The 18680-nt window shown below is 37.2% G+C and overlaps 1 protein-coding gene and 1 long non-coding RNA gene across 3 annotated transcripts; one reads left to right on the forward strand and one right to left on the reverse strand.

Moving 5' to 3' along the window:
• The first annotated feature begins 283 nt into the window (after positions 1-283).
• Positions 284-4624, forward strand: LOC134487766 (uncharacterized). Its single transcript, XR_010066886.1, has 2 exons — positions 284-341; positions 4284-4624. It is a non-coding gene; the product is annotated as an uncharacterized LOC134487766 (long non-coding RNA).
• LOC134487765 (serine/arginine-rich splicing factor 5-like) lies at positions 1791-18509 on the reverse strand. Of its 2 annotated transcripts, XM_063289805.1 has the most exons (8): positions 18342-18504; positions 17303-17439; positions 15318-15388; positions 13922-14014; positions 12044-12116; positions 6013-6086; positions 4533-4643; positions 1791-3226 (listed from the first exon to the last, which is right to left on the reverse strand). In XM_063289805.1, the coding sequence occupies exons 2-8, from the start codon at positions 17426-17428 to the stop codon at positions 2980-2982; spliced, it is 795 nt and encodes a 264-aa protein (XP_063145875.1). In that variant the 5' UTR covers positions 17429-17439; positions 18342-18504; the 3' UTR covers positions 1791-2979. The 2 variants fall into 2 exon arrangements, 1 of the variants encoding a protein (XP_063145875.1); XR_010066885.1 differs by lacking the exons at positions 1791-3226; positions 4533-4643 and adding an exon at positions 6665-7053 and having other exon boundaries at positions 18342-18509.
• Positions 18510-18680: the final 171 nt, after the last annotated feature.

Here is an 18680-nt window from a genome sequence, read left to right on the forward strand (position 1 = left end):
AGAATCTTTGCTGCTGTTTCTAAGAACCAAAAAGAAACAAAGCAGAAACCAGAAGAAATACTCAGGCCTAAGAAAGTCAGGTAATGGGACCCTGTTTGCCTTTTAAGAACCCAAGTTTTTGATCAGGCAACTGACAGACTCTTCTGCACCTTCATCAGATTCTCCATTTGTTTCCATGGCATTAATACAAAGCAGCAGTAATGACAGCCAAGCACAAGAAACTTCCCTCTGTAGTCATCCATGAACATGCACCCAAAACACAGATCCTCAAGCTTGTTCATGGATTTTCCAGAGGGATGTGGGGAGATCTAGATTTCCAAACTAGTCAGCTTCTGCACCAGGTATGTTGGTAAAAAATGGCCTAATCAAAGAAAAAAAAATACAGCTAAGCCTATAGAGGGACAAATCTTGCTGAGAGAGAGCCAGCATGGCTTTCTCAAAGGCAAAAAGTAAATCCATCCTCGTGAAATTTCTGGAGTTCAGAATGTCTTCAGGCACATGGATGAAGACTTATCCTTTTATAGATTATAACCAGCTTAAACAGAAAAGAAAGCATAGTAATAAGTGGACAGCTTAGTCAACAGAGGGAATTTAGAAATAGTCCGTCAAGGGCCCGTGCTGGAATTGGTGCACTTTAACTTTTCAGAAAGGAATGGTAAACAATGAGCTTGTCAAGTACTGAGAATGGTAGAAACCAAAAGTGACTGAAGAGTTCCAGAAGTTTAAACTGGGAGAATGGTCTATGCACCATTATGTGGTATACCGTTATGTGGCGCACGCGCACGCGCGCACACGCACACACACACGGTCTGAGCTGTCTAACAAAGAAAAAGATCTTGAGAGATTATCAAAGAGCTCCGTGAAGATGTCACCTCGGTATGCAGCAGCCATAAATAAGGTAGACAAAGCATGCAGTGTGTGGCTTCTAGAATTCTAACACATTTACCATCAGCAGCCATAGGAGGCATCTGTATTTTTTGTGTGTGCAAAGAAGGAATTGTTGCATCCATTTATGTGCATTTCCCTTATATTGTTTAGGCTGGGAAGCACAGGGCAAGCTGCTGTGTGTGTGCTGGGAAGCACAGGGCAAGCTATACATACACTGCTCAGACTCACATGACCAAAGAGGTGGTGGGAGGGGGCTAAAAATGGAAAAATGGCAGCATTCCAACCGCCTATCCCCAAGGGATGCATTAGGAATTTTTTTCTGGCTGGACCTGACCTATTTTCTTTTGCTGGCTTTTCCCCGCCTAAATTGGTCCTTTTCTGTTTTTGGAGTTATCCTTGCAAAATTTATTTCCAAAATTTCATTAGGGTTGAAACAATAAAAACCCCAATTCTATGCTTGGAGGGGATTGAAAATTAAACTGCCAACTATCTTTATACAAATGGACAGTATGCATGTATCTGGAATACCATGGACAATTCTGGTCACATTTGAAAGTGAATATAATACAGCCGGCGAAGTATAGAAGAGTGACCAGAATAATAATGGGTCTTCAGTGACTTACCTACAAGGACTATTCTTTTGTAAACTACCATGAACACAGCTGGGGATAAGTATATGATCTGTGATTTGATGGTGGCTTTAAAAAGTATCTCTTGTAAAAATAAGGATACTGTCAAAAAGAATATTGTAGAGCTGAAGATATAGAACGACCACAATGGTCCAAGTCCTTTATGTATATTAAATTTAAATTAAATAAATTTGAATAAATGTATGTCTCAGTCCCTATCCCCCAATCTTGTATCCATGTTTAATTAACTGAACAATGACTGACAAACTAAGATTTCATTGTGTATCAATTTTATTGGAAACAAAAACTGTTAACAAAGAAAAGTTTACCAATGTAGTTTAAATGAGCAATACCACCAAAGCTGCAAAAAGCAGGGGAGATACAGGGAGATTTATTTTATATACTATAGCACATCAGTACATTTAAACATTTTTAAGGTTGCTTACAAATATTTCAAATGGATTCCCTCATTTTAGCTACATGGAAGCCAGATAATTTAGTTGATCACAAAGTTAAGGTACTACCTATTAACAAAAGCTAAATCATGTTTTGTAGAACTAAGGAAAATGCCACTTCACAATTTAGCATTCATAAATTGACAACACATTAAGCTTTTACTTACCTTGACAGACTGAATATTATCTTCCATTATATTTGACAATTGATTGCTTCCAATATCTCATGTACCTCTAACAATTACTGTCATGTACTGGAAGCCATACAGAACAATACTTTTTGTATGCTATTAAAATAAAAACTTGGAGCTTCAGTAAGAGTGGCGTGTCTTTAAATTTTTAAGGGCATCCTCTACAAAATGGATTAAATGTTTTCCTAAACTGCTGTATTGAAGATTCCCTTCTACTTGGAACATCATGAAAAGTTCAGTACCAGTCCAGAGCAAACTCAAAGCAGAAACACACTTCTCAACCAAGATCTAATCTAAACAAGTATTCCAAAATGCATTGCAACTTAACCTGGTAACATTAAACATTTCTGAGGTTTGCTACTTTGATATATAAATATTAGTGTGGAATAAGCCACAAATCATTCAGGATCCAGATACCCTTCTGTGCACTACTAAACAGAACTGCTATGTCGAGCTTAAAACTTCATGTTAGTAGTGAACTTGATGGTTTACTGGTTGCTAAGTACAAGACAATCTATGTGCAAAGCACAGAGGACTCTGAAAAGCAGCACCACAGTCTAGGTCTTAAATTCATTGTGTACATCAATGAAGACAACACTCCAACGTGTCCTACTTTAGTCAGCAAGGCCTCAACACAGTGCATAGTACATTTGGGTGTAATTTGCCAATTTATTGGGTTTTTTACTGGTTACAATTTACCTAACTAAATGCACTCAGACATCTGTGCTCATTTGAGAATGCCCCCATCCACAACTTATTTAAGCTTGTAGAAAATTTGATTTGGAAATTAAACATTCATACGTTTCTCAAAATATCTTAAGTGCAACTTTCAGCGGAGCTTGATCTAGAGCGAGACCTCTTCTTCGGGGTAGGAGATGGAGAGGAATTCTGTGTGCCAGAGTGGTGGTTTTTCTCAGAGCCTTTTTTTTCCGGTGTACGGCTCCGAGAGCCCCTTTTTTCAGGGGTGTGGCTTCTAGAACGAGACTTGCTGGTTGACTTGGAGGATCTTGCAGATCTTGACTTGCTGCGAGATCTTGAATAACTTCGAGAACGAGATCGGGTCCTAATAAATATTGAAAAGTTCATTTTAATTGTGCATGATACTCTATAATCAGTCTTCATATTCACCAAGTATTTCTTTGTATGCAAATTTACATGTTTCTATCAACTGTAGTAGTCTGAAGATCCTAGACAGTTAAGAACTTTTCGGTATGTCTCTTTATAGTAACCCATTTACAGAAAATCTTGAAAACGCAGGTTTCTCTTTGGTTTTCTAGTTCAGCTTCACTGGGCTTACTGCTTCTTGGAGCACCAAGGATATACTCCTCAGTTCATAATAATCCAATTTCTCTTTCCTGCCTTATTTCCCAAGAGTTACATTTGGGTTTCAAATGCTCTTTTTATTTAGCTCAAAAGCTGCGCTCAAAATGAATCGTTTTTTGGATGATCCAGGACAGAAATGGCATTTGAAATCACATGATGTCAACAGGTACGTAGCTTTCTAGACCTGACACCTGTTAATGCATTACTTTAGATAAACACTAACCCGTGTCCAGAACTAATTACTGCTATTTCTATACCCAGCATAGTGCTTCTGCATCAATTTCCTTTAGCTATTATTTTAGCTGATGGCAAATCTAAGCATCAGCATATGGCCCAATATGTCTGTCAGCATCTAGTAGAAAAATGATTCTGTAACTTTAACAGAATTCCATAAATCCATTCATTTATCCATTAACAATAATAGCTCTGTCCTCTCTACGAAGTCCACATGCAACCTCCCAGTAGAAGAATCAAGTACAAAGATGCAATTTGCTTTTACTGATGCCTCCAGGATGAAAGAAAGAACACACTTCTCATTTCTTCCACCATTTGAGAGAGGAAAGGAGGAAAGGTCTCCTTCCCTTAAACCTGGGCACAGTTTGTTCGTTTGTTTAAAAGATTTTTATGGCTGCCCATCCTAAAACAATTCTGGGTGGCTCACAAAAAGTTGAAGCAACAGCAAATTCAGTTGCTTTCCTTCTGTTTTATGGGCTATTTTATTTCATAATTTTTTTTGAACAATTTTGGAGCCAGACAACATTAACTGTTTGTCTGACATCTCTCTCTCTCCCCTGTAGGTACTGCCATACTTGTCTTAGCCATAAATATACAAATTATGCTGCCTGAACTGTGGAATGGAGCCCCTAGAGGAAACATACAAAATCTGCTACTAACATCAAGTGAGAATTGATGGGTAATTTATACTTTAATAGAAAAATCTGGGGCTAAACTATGTTTATTCAGCAATATTCCCTGAACTATCACAATAAATATTCCAAATTACAATTTTACCGCCATCCTTATTGTGTTTTTATCTAACAACATACCTGCGCCTTTTGCGATCTTCAATTAGTTTAATTCTGCGCCCATTCAACTCACTGCCATCCAGCTTATCCAAGGCACTCTTCATGTCACTGGACGATGCAAACTCTACCACTCTGTTGATTCATTAACAAATGACAACATTGTTAGTGGTGACCAAGAAAATTTGCATTTCTTCTTTCACAAAAGTACAGGTAGTCCTCAACTTACGATGACAATTGGGACTGGAATTTCGGTCGCTAAGCAATGAAGTCGTAAAGCATGAGTCAGGAAGGGGATGTGGGGTGTGTGAGAGGCACCACATGGGTTGGGAAGGATGCATGGGGGTGCAGCACAGGTCAGGAAGGGTGCACAAGAGACCAGCATGGGTCAGGGAGGGTACATGAGTGGCCGGTGTGAGTGCAGAGGGGCTGGAGAGGGTACACGAGTGGGGGAGACTTACGCCAGAAACTTGCGGCCTTCCCTGCCAGCTTCCCCATTGAGTTTCTGGTTGCAAGTGGCAATCACATGATTGTGGGGTGCTTGGCAACTGGTCATAAGTGCAAACATGTTGCCAAGTGCCCAGATTGCAATCACGTTACTGCGGGGGGGTGTGTGTGTGTGCAACGGCAGTAACTTCGGGGACTGGTCATAAGTCCCGTTGTTCAGCACCGTCGTAACTTTGAAAGGTCGCTGAACAAATGGTTGTAAGTCAAGGACTACCTGTATAAATACGTTACTGGTTATCTTAGTTTCTTCCAACACCTATAATCAGTATCAATATTACAGTAACTACTTATACCAAATTCTAAAGCTATTAGAATTCCAGGACGTAACAGAGACCTGAAATATTTTCTGTGTCTATTCTTTAGAACTTCTCCATGGAGATTTTGCTATTTCTAGCCAAGAGTATGATTATGGTTGTGTAGGAAACAATTTCTAAACAGAGATGAACAGGAGTTGATTGCTTCCTTTACTTCCACTGATTCTGCATATAATAAAAAAAGCAGGTAACAGACTTATTATGGATTTTGTAACTGTTTACATTTAGAAAAAACCACGATCCCAATAGCTAGGATACAAACATGATATAAATAATTCTGTGCTGATGTCATGAGTACTGCTGGTGAACAGGAGGGGGCACCGATCCAGGGGGAGAAACGCATGCGTAGTTTAGAAACTTTGAATCTCCCATCGAAAAAACTCAAAGCAGACCCGCCTTAGATTTCTGGGTTTTATCTGTGAGGGTTTTCCCACTGCCCTTCAGTTCAGCAGCATTTTCTGCCTAGTAGAGTAGAACAAAAAACACTAGAGATCAAACCAATCATCTCAGCGTGGTTCTTTGCTCCAAGATAGGACAGCTGATTCTGGAATCTGATTTTAACAGTAGCATTTTCCGTTATATTCTAGAACAAATTGGACTATCAAAAGCTGCCTGTTATATGGTGGAAGGTCTGCTATCTAAAGCCCCACCCCACCCCCAGTGGATGCAAAATTTAAACTTACCCCTCATTTGGATTGTTTCTGTGAGCATCTACAAAAGTAACTTCCCCAGCCTTCCTCATGAAGTCTTTCAAATCCTGCAGTAAGAGTTATAATGCAGCTTAGAAAATGAACATGATATTCAAGATGCATTGTTAAACAGGACTTCATAGTTAATAAACTACAGCCAAATGTCATATACTACAACTATAATGAGAAAAATTAAACTAATTGTACAGCTAAGACATTATATACCATTTAAAGTATTACACTATGTTCTTTAACTATGTAATATATGAATGGTGTTATTAAATGCAAGCATTTGATCAAGCCTGAAATCTCAGTTCACTTGTATATTCAAGGTTTGCCTGGAAACATTCTACTTCTTTCTACAAAAATTAAACACAAATGTCTTTATTAAGTTAATGCTAAGATTCTGCCACAACCTGTCAAAAGATAGTACTAATTTTTTGTATGGCTTTTGTCAGTCCGTGCCACAACCTTAGTGTTATTTTAACAGAGACTTGCATTTAATGTAATCGAGACTGAGTCTATTTTGCAATGCTATGTAACTAAGTGTTAAAGATGTTTTAAAACAAGTTGTTTATGAATTATTTCTTAACTTTTACAAACTGTCCCAATAATAGCTGACATTTTATAGCCAGAGGCTACTTACCACAACATACCACAAGTGGTCAGATGATACAAGCAGGTACCTTAAGCAAAGAGTCGCTTGTCCAATAATTGCCTAGCAGATCAAGAGGATCTCCCTTACATGGGAGGGGTAGAGGAATGGAGCATAGCAATGTGCTTCAAGGGGATGGACCAAAGGCCCTGAAAGCACTGGAAAGTCTCCGGAAGTGGCTCTAGAACCTGAGGCTGACCTGTGCTAGCCAATCGAGCTGTGAGCCAACCAGGGTCTACATCGCCATGATAGGTGGGTCATGGGTACCAAAGGGAAAACTCAGAACAGGCCAAGCCCTAGAAATTCAGCCACTAGGAACCCCAACCTCTTGGGTTCTTTCTCCTCCACACAAGAGAAACGAGGGCTAACCCAAAGCAAGGCTGTTAAAAGAGGTTCAAAATGAACTTGGTTAGAGTATATTTGTGAAAAAAATATACAAACAAAAAGCCTAAAGCTGAACTAGATTACAGGATGCCTCAAGTTATATAGTATTTAATAAAGTTCTGTTTAGATTTTACAAGCTAGCATGTGAATCAAACAGTTCAAACACCTAAGCCTTTATCCTAACACAAAACAAACTTGAAGAGCAGACATTCCTTTTTAACAAGATTCAATTTTACGATATACTGAATACTCCAGTCAAAATTCTGCATTACTGGTAGTGACATTTCTAATAATATTTCAACAAGTAGAAGAACTTTGAAATTAAGACAGGAGTAATTAGTATACATTGAATTGAATCCCCTCAATATAAAGCTTATAACACATAATGCAATACAATGGCAACAGTAATTCAAACTATTATATCACAGTAAAAAGGTGTATTTAACCAACCTTTGCACAATTTTTAATTCTTTAACTTTGAAATAAGATTGTGCATAGACACCCATCTATCTATAAATCTGATTATATAATATTTCAAATTTGATTCCCTGCTGAGAAATTTAACTCAACTTAATGTTAAATTAGCTCTACATACATCAATGGAAATGTCGTAACTGAAATTTATACTCAGTTATTTTTCTCTAGAAATTAGAAGAAAAACTGAAATAACTCTATATTAACACTTTTAAATAAAAAGTTTTTTTAATTTTCTCATCCTAGATTGTAGGAGGATTTTTAAAGGGAGGAAAATCAGCTATATCAGAGCGTACACACCCTCGGGAGTTACTAGGATCTGGATTTTAAAGGCATGTATCAGTGGGAGACTGGCACCTTTAAACACTATAATATGCTGTCACCTTAAAGGCTAGAATTAAATGCTAGCTAATTCAAGACATATTAATGAATTTGTGAGCGTGCCTCAGTCATGTATGCTGATTTCTGTTAGCAAGATTCAAGTATTGGTTTTGTGTCCCTCTCACCAAAATTAAAACAGGAAGGAAAGTGATTTCAAAGGACTGTGAAACTTAGCTTATGTCAGATTTACCCTAAGGTTTTTATCTTCCAATTATAATTCCTGAGATCTTACAAAGTGAATGGGTTTGAATCTTTGCAAGGCTTTCAGTTATGACAATCTTGTAGTATATCCAGTTATATGAAATTAGGAAAATATTAGCAAAGTCAGTGGTTGCTATTCATTGTCTCCTGTTTCAAATGAAATTAAACTAGGCAAACAAACTAATTTAAGAAATGGGGATGGATGCATTATGATAAATATATTTTCCTTCTGCCAGTAGAAGGCAGACATTTAACATTTACCAGCTTAAAGCGACTACCTTTTTCAAGCACAGCATGAACTCTGTAAGCATTAAGTGACATCTGTAACAAACCAAAACCTGCAGTAACTTAGTGTTTCTTATACAATTGATAATCTTACCTAAATCAAAACATGGCATACCTTCCTTCAAAACAGTTAGCTGTTTGTATCATGGAAGCAAAATAGATCTGAACAGAAAATCACTTTATGATTTAAAAGTAAGGAAAAAAGATTTTAAGGTGCTTACAAGAAAGAACCACATGGATCCTCTGTCTATAATTTGCTGTAAGGCGAGGTTCACGCATGAATGGGGAGGATGGCATACACTTAAAATGTAACCATGTAGAAATTATTCCATGTTGTAAGCTGCCATTATACCTGATGAGACGATTCTGGTGGTTTTCACATGCATTTCAGCAGAAGTATACAGTGTTTGATGTCGTCCAGTGAAAACTGTCACATGAACTATTTCATACAATTTTTCTCCCTGCAGCTAACCAAGAACTGATGGGATTTTTAAAGATATGAATACTGGCTCATAATAAATGAATATACATTATAAAGCAAATTAAGGGAACAATACCATCACTGTACATATATATGAAGCCCCAGTATAATCATACTAGGTGGTGACTAAACAAAACTGTCAGAATACAGTTGTTAGGCACAAATGACCTAGTGAGTTTGCCCAAAGTCTATTTCTCGTATGTTTCCCTGCTTTCACTATAAAAATAACACCGAAAAGCATCTAGAAACTGTCATGCCAGGAATAGCAAACAAAACCTGCATACATCTCAAAAATGTATTAGGAAAATTGTGAAACAATTTTTCTCTGGATAAAATGTCAAAAAGATAGCATGCTAAGTAGCATCAACAGGTAATGAAACTGCCAGTGGCAGTTGATAGGTGAACAGGATGAACAAAGAGGCTTTCTTCATCAACAAACTTGGACTAAAATAATGGAAGGATATCTTCTGTAGTTAAATGTTAGAAGTAATAGAATATGGATTTCAGATGCTGCAAAAACATACTTCAAGGGCTGTTACCTTCATTCCCTTTTTATACTCATGCTAGAAAGCATGGCTGGTCCATACTGGAAATCAGATGCTGGGCTAAGTAGGTGTGATTCAGCAGCACTCTTTTTTTTTTTAAAAAACATTATTGCCACTGGAGGCCTCCTTCTCAGAGTCCTTTCCACCTGGGTATTTATAAAAAGAACACTGAAACGTACTGAAACTCTAAGCCGTTTTTCTCTTCAGAGTTTTTACTTCCTTCTACATCATGTCTATTGGGCTGTGAATCATTTTGGCAGGGGATACAGATTATGTTCTTTCTATAACACTCATAAAAATAATACAATTACCAAATTAACTTTTTTCAAACTATTTTACTCATTTTTCCCTGAAATGTAAGAACAGGGATATATTGCTGAATGTAATCTTTATAAGAGAACTTTCACATTCGTGTCATAAGAATTTAGAGACAACACTACAAACCTGGAGGGTCAGAGATGCACTAATTAAACAGAATCTTTTTAATCTTGGACAGTTACACTAGCATTCCTATATTAAAGGCACATGTTTGGCTCCCCAAAATAATCAAACTTCCAACCTTCCTGACTTCACCCATGTGAATTTCTCGTATTAGAGCAAGTCTAGCATGTTATGCCAGTCAGTGAAGACATCCATTCCGCTCCAAAGGCTATGACGTATCTCTACACTCACCTAAAATTATTGTGCAATATATTAAACTGCTACAATTATTCTCCTGACAGCAATCCAGTTCATACTTAGGTAATTACTCAATTATGGAATTAGCTCCATCCCTCTAAATGTTCTGCAGGTCCCTCAAAACCTGGCTATGCCTTCAGCCCTGGGGGTCCCATGGGACCAGGGACATCTTATGATAGCTCCCTTACTATGGCTAATATCATCCTCTCTTGCTCTTGCGCTTCTTTATAGTTTATAAAAATGAATGTTTTAATATATTTATTGGTTTTTTTAAGTGTTGTACACCGCCCAGAGTCATTTTTTGAGAGATGGGCAGCCATACAAATTTGGTAAGTCAAGGTTTACTGTAATTTTATTTATTTATTTAACAGATCTTGGTTTAGCAGACTTCAGATGAATCAGAGAAAATCTGTCAATATTTTATATTGTATATTCCATGCATAAAATCCTCTTTTTATGTTAAGTATTAAACCCCACTTGCCATTTTATGCATGTGTAAAATCCCAATGGATTTAACAGATGTTGTACTCTAATACCCCTTTTTCCCCACTAGTTTGTTAAACTGAGGGTTTATTTTACTTCCAACCTTTTCTTATTTGTTCTTCCTTTCTTGAGATAGTGGAAACGCTATTTAAAGAACAGGTTTTGAAATTTACAGCAGTGAAAAAATAGTAGTGCTCAAAATGCTTCAAGGCTGAATGTTCTCTTTCAGGGTTGAAACACTTCTGGAATGGTCAGAACAGTGTCTGAACATTTTCAGCAAAGTTGGTCATCTTGTTCTGAATTAGAAACAACTGTCTCTGATTTCAAACATTTTGCACTTACACAAAAAGGAGATAAAAATGAAATTAAATAAAAATGACAGCCATGCAATTATATCACGGTGTCAAAAATACATTAGAATTTGTATTACTTCATGCATAATAGAATTTAGTTGTTCATACAGGGGAGAATTATAGAAAAATTATAGATGAAATATGAACAGAATTGCTTAAAATACAATACAGATTTAGCATCCACTGAGTTTGCCTACTTCTACTGTAGAATAACATCTATTTTTTCCATCCAGCATTATCTGCAGTCCTTTGATATTTTTAAAAAGTCCGGAAATGTATATATATATATATTTTAAAAATCACTACTCTGGTATTCTTGACCACAGAATTTATGCTATAAGAAAACACATATAGGGACACAAGGTTGGAGAAGAATGGCCTAGTAACTTGAATGCCATCTTTTTAAAACTAAAAGGGAGAATGAAAAGTAACAACATATAATTGTTTCCAAACTTGTTGAGGGGTATAGAGAGTTTGCTAAAAATGTTTTAAGTAATTCCAAACAGTTGCTAGGAGCCAGAACAATCCCATTAGTAGAAGAGAGAATACACCGACCCACAGGCACGTTAGAGAATAAGAAACTTGTGGTCTGAACTTTCAGTCCCAAATGACTATGCAAAAATTTTTTTTTGTTTCACTGACAATACTTATGCCCAAATACATGCACAAATTGGATGTTTAAAATCATGTTAGCTACTCACTGTAAGCCACAAGTCCCTTTCAGAATACAGATAACATAATGCACGAAACATCCTGCATTAGAACATACACACAATACTTTTAACCATGTGATAATTCTGTTCATTCTATTGAAGCCACATATAAATTGGAAGCAACCTGCAGTTGTTACCACTCAATGAGACCAGCCTTTTACTTAATATCTTAGATGTCAAAGCACTGAGAGCCTTTTTTCTGACAATCTTATTAGGTGAAGATTTCATTTGTCCAAGAAACACTAATCAGCAGTTTTAAATGCAAATAAAAGAACTTTAAGCCTCTTGATTAAAAAAAAAACGTGTTAATGCTTTATGTTGCATCTTTTAGGAAACCAAAACCCACCCTTGTTTTAAAAAATAAATGTTATTTAATGTAAGGTCCAACTCACCTGCCAGCTGACACGTGAAGAAAGATTCTCAACTATAAGTCTGTGTTCAGTACGAAGAGGTGGACCATACTGACTACAAAACGAAAACATTTCCCATTACAGTTCATTATATTTCCAGCAGAAAATCTAAACACTTCTGCTTTGACAGATTTTATCTCTTTATAACATTTCTTTTCTAACAAATATGGCTACTCTGTATTTAAATAGTGACAAGGGTACCAGAGAGTTGTTACTAGTTTACATTATGAAAGCAAGAATACTGAATACACACAAAAAGCAAGATGTGCTAAAGAGATTATAAGCCAGTCCACATAAGAGCATACATCAGTTAGTTCCATAAACAACATTTCAGTACTGAAAGCTTCCATATTGAAAGGAATCACCTACTGTGACATTTTTCAAGGAATTTATACCTTTGGCACAAATAATGAATACATGTGCACAAATCAGCTCTGGAAGGATAAGGTCACGGATTATATGTGCTTAATACAGTACTAGGGCTTTCAATAAGCTGCAGCAAGCTCAGGAACTACTGAGTTCATTGACATTACAACAGCTGTGCTACTACAAGAGCTGGCTTGTTGCCATCAGACCCCAAGGCATTATAAGAAATGTATGAATAATTAAGGCCTCCACATTTGTTTATTCAGCCTACCTTCAAAATGATGGCTTTGTCGTATCACATCAAATGCGACAACATTTTGGGGCGGGGGGAATTGAAGCAGAGGCAATTTAGTTGCATACCATTTAATTTGCATACCTCTAAAATGCCCCCATTTTCAGAATATCCAGGTCTTCAGAGCATTTAAACAGAAGTTTCAGAATCCCCCAACTGGCAGGCTGAGTCATTGGAAATAGTAGTCTCTTCTTGTCTGGCACTATGTATCAGAACGTTAATACCATGCCAGATACCCATGAATGTCAGTCACATATCCTACTGTAAAAGTTCATTTTTAGCCTGGACCTTGGATCATTCCTACTGCAGCAATATCACTGCATTAAAGAAAAGAGAAGCTGAACAGGATACTTCAATATGCAAAAGTACAAATTTTCAATGTTTTGTACTTGTGGGTGGCAAGAAATCTGCCTCAGAATGAAATGCAAAAATACAAATGTTATATTTTATATAACCATCAATACAAGTGTCTGAACATGTACTAGATACTTCAAATAACAGTTCATACCAGAGAATCTGAGAAACATGAGAATTATTTTTTATGGATACTATCAAATGTGCATCACAAATATACACTCTTCAATAGCTCCTGTCCATTTCAAAACAACTATTACTCAAGATCTCAAATTTCAGTTTTATTGTAAGGTTGGCTAGCCTTGGGATACTGCTAACTTTTACAGCTATATTTCTCAACTATAGTTCAGCTACCTCCCACCCAAAATTGTAGCCAACTGGGGCACAGTACAGCTTACAGTGACCATTCTATTCAATGATGTTCATACAAGAACAGAAATTTACAGACTGAAATTTAAATTTTATGAAACCAAAATCTGACAAACATCTCCTTTTGAGGCTGAGTAGAAGCTGTGAATAATTTGTAGAAGCAACTATGTGCTATCCATAAGCACTTGACGCAGTTGCAGGCAGTAATTACTTCACTAAGATACCTCTCTTCTCAGTGAGTGTTTAACTTATTTGAAACCCAGCATCTTCAAAGAAATAAAGTGCCAACCCCAAAATTGTTTGCCATTACATTAGCATGGACTTACATTACCCAAAGTGATTATCCTGTTGCCTCACTGGAGAAACATCTTAAAATGTATCTAGAAATACAGTATCAACTATATTACAATCCTGAACCTAAGGACTGAGATATTTTAAAACCACATATAAGAGTGCAGTAAACAAAACAGCCTTCTTACCTAGATCCACCCCCATAAGACTGGTAGTAATTGAACCGCTGTGGGTATCTGCCCCTACCCCCTCTTCGGGCTCTGGCATGTTCAATTGTAACCCTATAAAAATAAATAACTTTAGTATTTCATTCTTTTTCTAGTGGAAAAGAACGTACTGAAGTTAAACACCTTTTTCTAAAACAGCCAAATAAAAGAAATGATAATTAATTTTGAATACTTAAGAACAAAAGCAAATACAGACCATTCAGACTCAGACCATTATAATCAAGAAAATCTCTCACTGCCTACATATTTTAAGTTTTTCAGACATTTGTTACAGAAAAGTAAAAAGATCTGCAAGATGACTAAGTGACATGTATGCATTCCCACAGCATTTGTTTAGTTAGTTGGCCAAGAAACTAGCTAGAAAGCCAATTTCGTAGACAGCATTTTGCTCCTCGCCAACCCCCTCTATCAAGTTATACACAGAGGACGTGGGGGAGAAGTAGGGTTCTCTATTGTTTGTGCTAAAGAATAAAGGTGATTCAGTAGGAAGATATTCCTGATGCTTCTTAATTTACCCAAGCATCTGCGCAAGGGAGTCCCATTTGTGCTTAATGAGTTCTAGGGGATACCTCTAAGACTCAAAGCAGTTCTCTATATCAGAGCATCTCTGATATAGACCAGTAATGCCTTGGGACTGCTTCAGAAAACCGCCTATTTATTAATTTTGTTACAAATATGCTGTGTTTGTCTCATTATAGCAAATGTTATTAGGTTTCAAGAGAAGAATAAAAATTACCAAAAAAAAGCAAAAAACTACAAAGAAAGAAAGAAAACTAAAAAAGTACAGAAACACAAGAGAATTTTTTTTTCAAATTTACAAAAAGATGTGGCTTCTGACTTTTAACACCAAGGATATACAAAAATTTCCATAATCAATCTCTTACTCTATATTAAACCAAAACACCACATTATTTCTGTAAGTCATCCCACTTTAGCACATAATAAAAATCACTAATACAGTTACTCCTCCCCCTTATAGTGTGTGTTCGTATATATATAATCTGAAATCCTACTATAGCACTTTATTCATTCTCCTTCATTAACCCTCTGAATTAAGACTTTGTGCTTCAATATTAGTTCAGATTGCTTTTCCCCCACTCCTTCCTCCCAAACCATGATTTTTAAAATATCTAATTCTCAAATGTTACTCCATAATTTCTCTGCAAATTTAATTGGTCCTAATAAACATACTGCTTGACTGTGCATTTTGAATTTTTTTCTTATGAATTGACATACATGGTTTTGTTCCCTTTCATTCTATCCTCACAATAACCCCGCAAAGTACATTAGGATGAGACAGAAAAAATCAGATTTGTAAATTGGGCTGTCATACTACTTACTTGAAATTAAACATTACCTTTCATTACACAGCTCTTTACCATTCAGTTCATAAACTGCATCATCTGCATCTCTGTGATCCTCAAATTCCTAGGAAAGCAAAAGAATGAAACAAGCCAATTGTAAAATATTTTTGCTATTAAAATTTCTGTCAGCTATTCCTCTGGTCATTCTGGGAGCTATAATCTAAAACATATGAAGTCCATCAGGTTGCCTAACCCTGATGTTTAGTGTATCAGATGTGCAGAACCTATGGGTCTCCATATGGTGCTAAACAATACTCCTCAGCATTCCTCCCTATTGCCATAAATGGATGGGTCTGTTACAGGTAGTCCTCGCATACCAACTGCCTCATTTAACAAGTGTTTGAAGTTACAACAGTGTTTTAAAAAAAAGCTTTGCAACCAATCCTCACATTTATGGCTGTTGCAGTGGCCCATGGTCATGTGATCACCATTCATGTGCTTCATAACTGGCTTGAGACCAGCAGTTAATAGAGAAGGTGGACGTAAAATCTTAAGTCATGGTCACATGATTTTTCACTTAGTGACTGAAGGGGAACTAAGGCTGTAAGCCTGTCACAGTCACGTGATTTACTGCTTAGTGACTGCAGCACTTAGCAACCAAATTGCTGGTCCCAATTGTGGTCGCTAAGCAAGGACTACCTGTATAAGATGCAGCTCAGAAAAACATAAATATATAGGTTCCTCATGCCTAGTACAGACTGTACTATCCTCTTCTATGACTACATCTGCAGGAGTGACAGATGATGGAACATGTAGTCCCATACATCTGGTGTCCATTAGGATTAAGGTTGCTACAGTATTTTTTAAAAAATCCATTCATTATAAATAAATAAAACAAAATATACCTTATTAATATGTATATTCAGCATATGCAAGGATTTCACCAAAAGACTGGGAAATTAAATTATAAGGTTCTACTAAATCCTGTAATTTCCTACTAGGATATTTGAAAGTTTGTGTAAATGTTGTTATTGTCTCCAAAATTTCACCAGTAAAACCCTGTCCATAACTAATATTTAAATACGTTTTCAAATATCCTAGTAAAAGGCATTAATTCAATAGAATTTTGTAATATAACTTTTAATCAACATTTTGTGTAAAATATAACTTTTAGACATCATTTATATAAAAATCCAAGGTATATGTTTAAAGATGCGCATATAGTCTGACAACCTATTTCTTTACTAAATTTTAGAGATCTGCCTACAATATTAACATTTACAGTGCTTAATACAACAGAAGCCAAAAGAAAACGATTCACTAGGGTGAGAGAAAACTGCCTCTGGGCAAAAAAAAGAAAAGAAAAATAGAACTACTTGCAGCCTCCATAAACTCTGAAGGCTAAATATAAGGGGATCCTCTCTTTTGCTTGGAGGAAAGGGAAAACAGAAGCATATGCTCAATTTACTTACAGTTTTATCAATAGTATCTGAAGCTACCCTACCACTTTCACACGAGACTAACAGCTATGACAGCCACTCCTTTACTAGAAAGATTATGAACTACTTTTCCCATTTTCTTCTTTCAAGGATGGGAGAATATACATAACATTTCTGTCCTTCTGATTAGCTGCAAAAATATGCAACAAGAGAGGAAAAGAGTCAAATATATTGTTATCTACAGTGGACCAGGTTGGTTAGCTGTCTCTAGCAGCAGAATAGAAAACGCAAGTTCATATAAGAGTTTGCTTGGACGCAAACAAAATTGGTTAACAGAATTATCTTCTCCAGTTAAAAAGTGGACAGGTACGTACTCCTATCAGTACTGTATTCTTATTCTTTTGAGGGGTCAAAAGAAGTGCCTTGGCTTCTTTCTAACTCATCTCCAGTGTTTAACAGCAATATTATGGAGCAACGTTATGCAAGAAATACAATTATGGAGACTCTCCCACTTCTTTTCTTCATATTTTCCTAGAAAAACAGTGCAGCACTCCAATAGCTGCTTAAAAGAGAAAATACATTTAAACAGATTTACTTACCACAAAACCAAAGCCATTTTTGAGATTAATCTCACGTATACGGCCATATCCTTTGAAAAATTTTTCTACATCTCGCTCCCGAGCATGGGGACTTAAACGTCCAACAAAGACACGACAGCCACTCATTCTATTTCAAGCTGCAAAAAGTAAAAATCAGTCATTCTTGTTAAGATCGCTGCTTAAATAAATCCAAGTTCAGAAAGGGGGCTATATTTTAAAGCACAGTTTCTTAGAATTCGATTTTCCTTTTTTTCATTCCTGTAAAAATGCATATGACAACATGGATGCAAACAATTTACCCAATCTTCTCAAGAACGCACCTGATGAACTAACAAGTCAACCACCAACTCTAATGAAATAGTTCTGCAGATCTTTCTTTTCTGCCCCAATTTCCACTAGCATGGAGCATGGACATCTTTCTAGATTCACACAACTCTTGGGTCACTAACTCTAAGTGCCTCCAAAATAAACAGGGCAGTTCCAAGACGATTCTACTCTATTAGGTAAGCACACCCCGATGCCCGATTCCGACAGATCACAAATCACTGAAAAAACGTGTCTCCTTCAGAGGTAGCTCTCAAAATTAGAAAAACAGTCATAAAAAGTTTTTTTTTAAAAAGGCATTCCTTATACAAAGAAAATATAAGCGTTCAAGGAGGAGGACAATAATAGAGGCCATTAAAAATTCCCTCTGCTTTCGCCCCCTTCTCGAGAGTTCACTCTTCAACAGAACTGAGCGAAGTTTGTTTAGAGAGTGAGGAGACCTGGGATGCAGGACTTTGGAGGAAAGCAACAGCGGCCGGAGGAGGAAAGGAGGATGCTCAAGAAAGGAGAGGGGGGAGGAAAGAGAAACTTAACGGCAACAATGACTGAGCCGAAAAGAAGAGGGCTGCTGGGGGAAAAGGAAGCTAGGAAGACCAGTCTGAGCAGCTAATAGGGGAACGGCCCAAGCCAGGCTGAGCTTCAGCCTCAATTCCACCTGCCGCTACGGACCCACCAAGACTAGCCGTCGTTACTGCAGAAGTTTCGGCCAACTCACCTTCGCCTCCGCCTTCGCTTTCGCTCTACCGCCTGAAAGGAGACTGACACTCAAGGCAATGGCAGCGCTTAAGGAAACTCGTTTCCCCCGTGTGGAACCACAACACTCACTTCGGTCCGCCAAAGAAAATGGCGGCGCTACTTCCCTTAGGAGGAGCGGCAGCAAGACAGCTGCGCCAGCGCAGACCCTTTAGCTCCAACCCGCTTGTGGACTGCGATTCCCAGACATCAGCGCGTGAACATTCAGGGTTCAGTTACCTTAGTAAACCCCGGTGGAGGGAAGGCTTTCTTCTGTGGGAGTTGTAGGCGGAAGTTATCTAGCAGGGCCGCGTGGAGAACG

This window comes from Candoia aspera, chromosome 1 (assembly GCF_035149785.1).
Source record: "Candoia aspera isolate rCanAsp1 chromosome 1, rCanAsp1.hap2, whole genome shotgun sequence".
NCBI classification, from domain to species: domain Eukaryota; kingdom Metazoa; phylum Chordata; class Lepidosauria; order Squamata; family Boidae; genus Candoia; species Candoia aspera.

What these genes read in the sequence shown, in the direction of transcription:
- LOC134487765 (XM_063289805.1), bottom strand. Translation starts at nt 17,428, where the DNA reads ATGAGTGGCTGTCGTGTCTTTGTTGGACGTTTAAGTCCCCATGCTCGG. An exon ending in AAAGAGCTGTGTAATGAAAG is followed by an intron (nt 14,015 to 15,317) that starts GTAATGTTTAAT and finishes TTATTTTTATAG; the next exon opens with GGTTACAATTGAACATGCCA. An exon ending in GAAGATCGCAAAAGGCGCAG is followed by an intron (nt 3,227 to 4,532) that starts GTATGTTGTTAG and finishes AATATTTATTAG; the next exon opens with GACCCGATCTCGTTCTCGAA.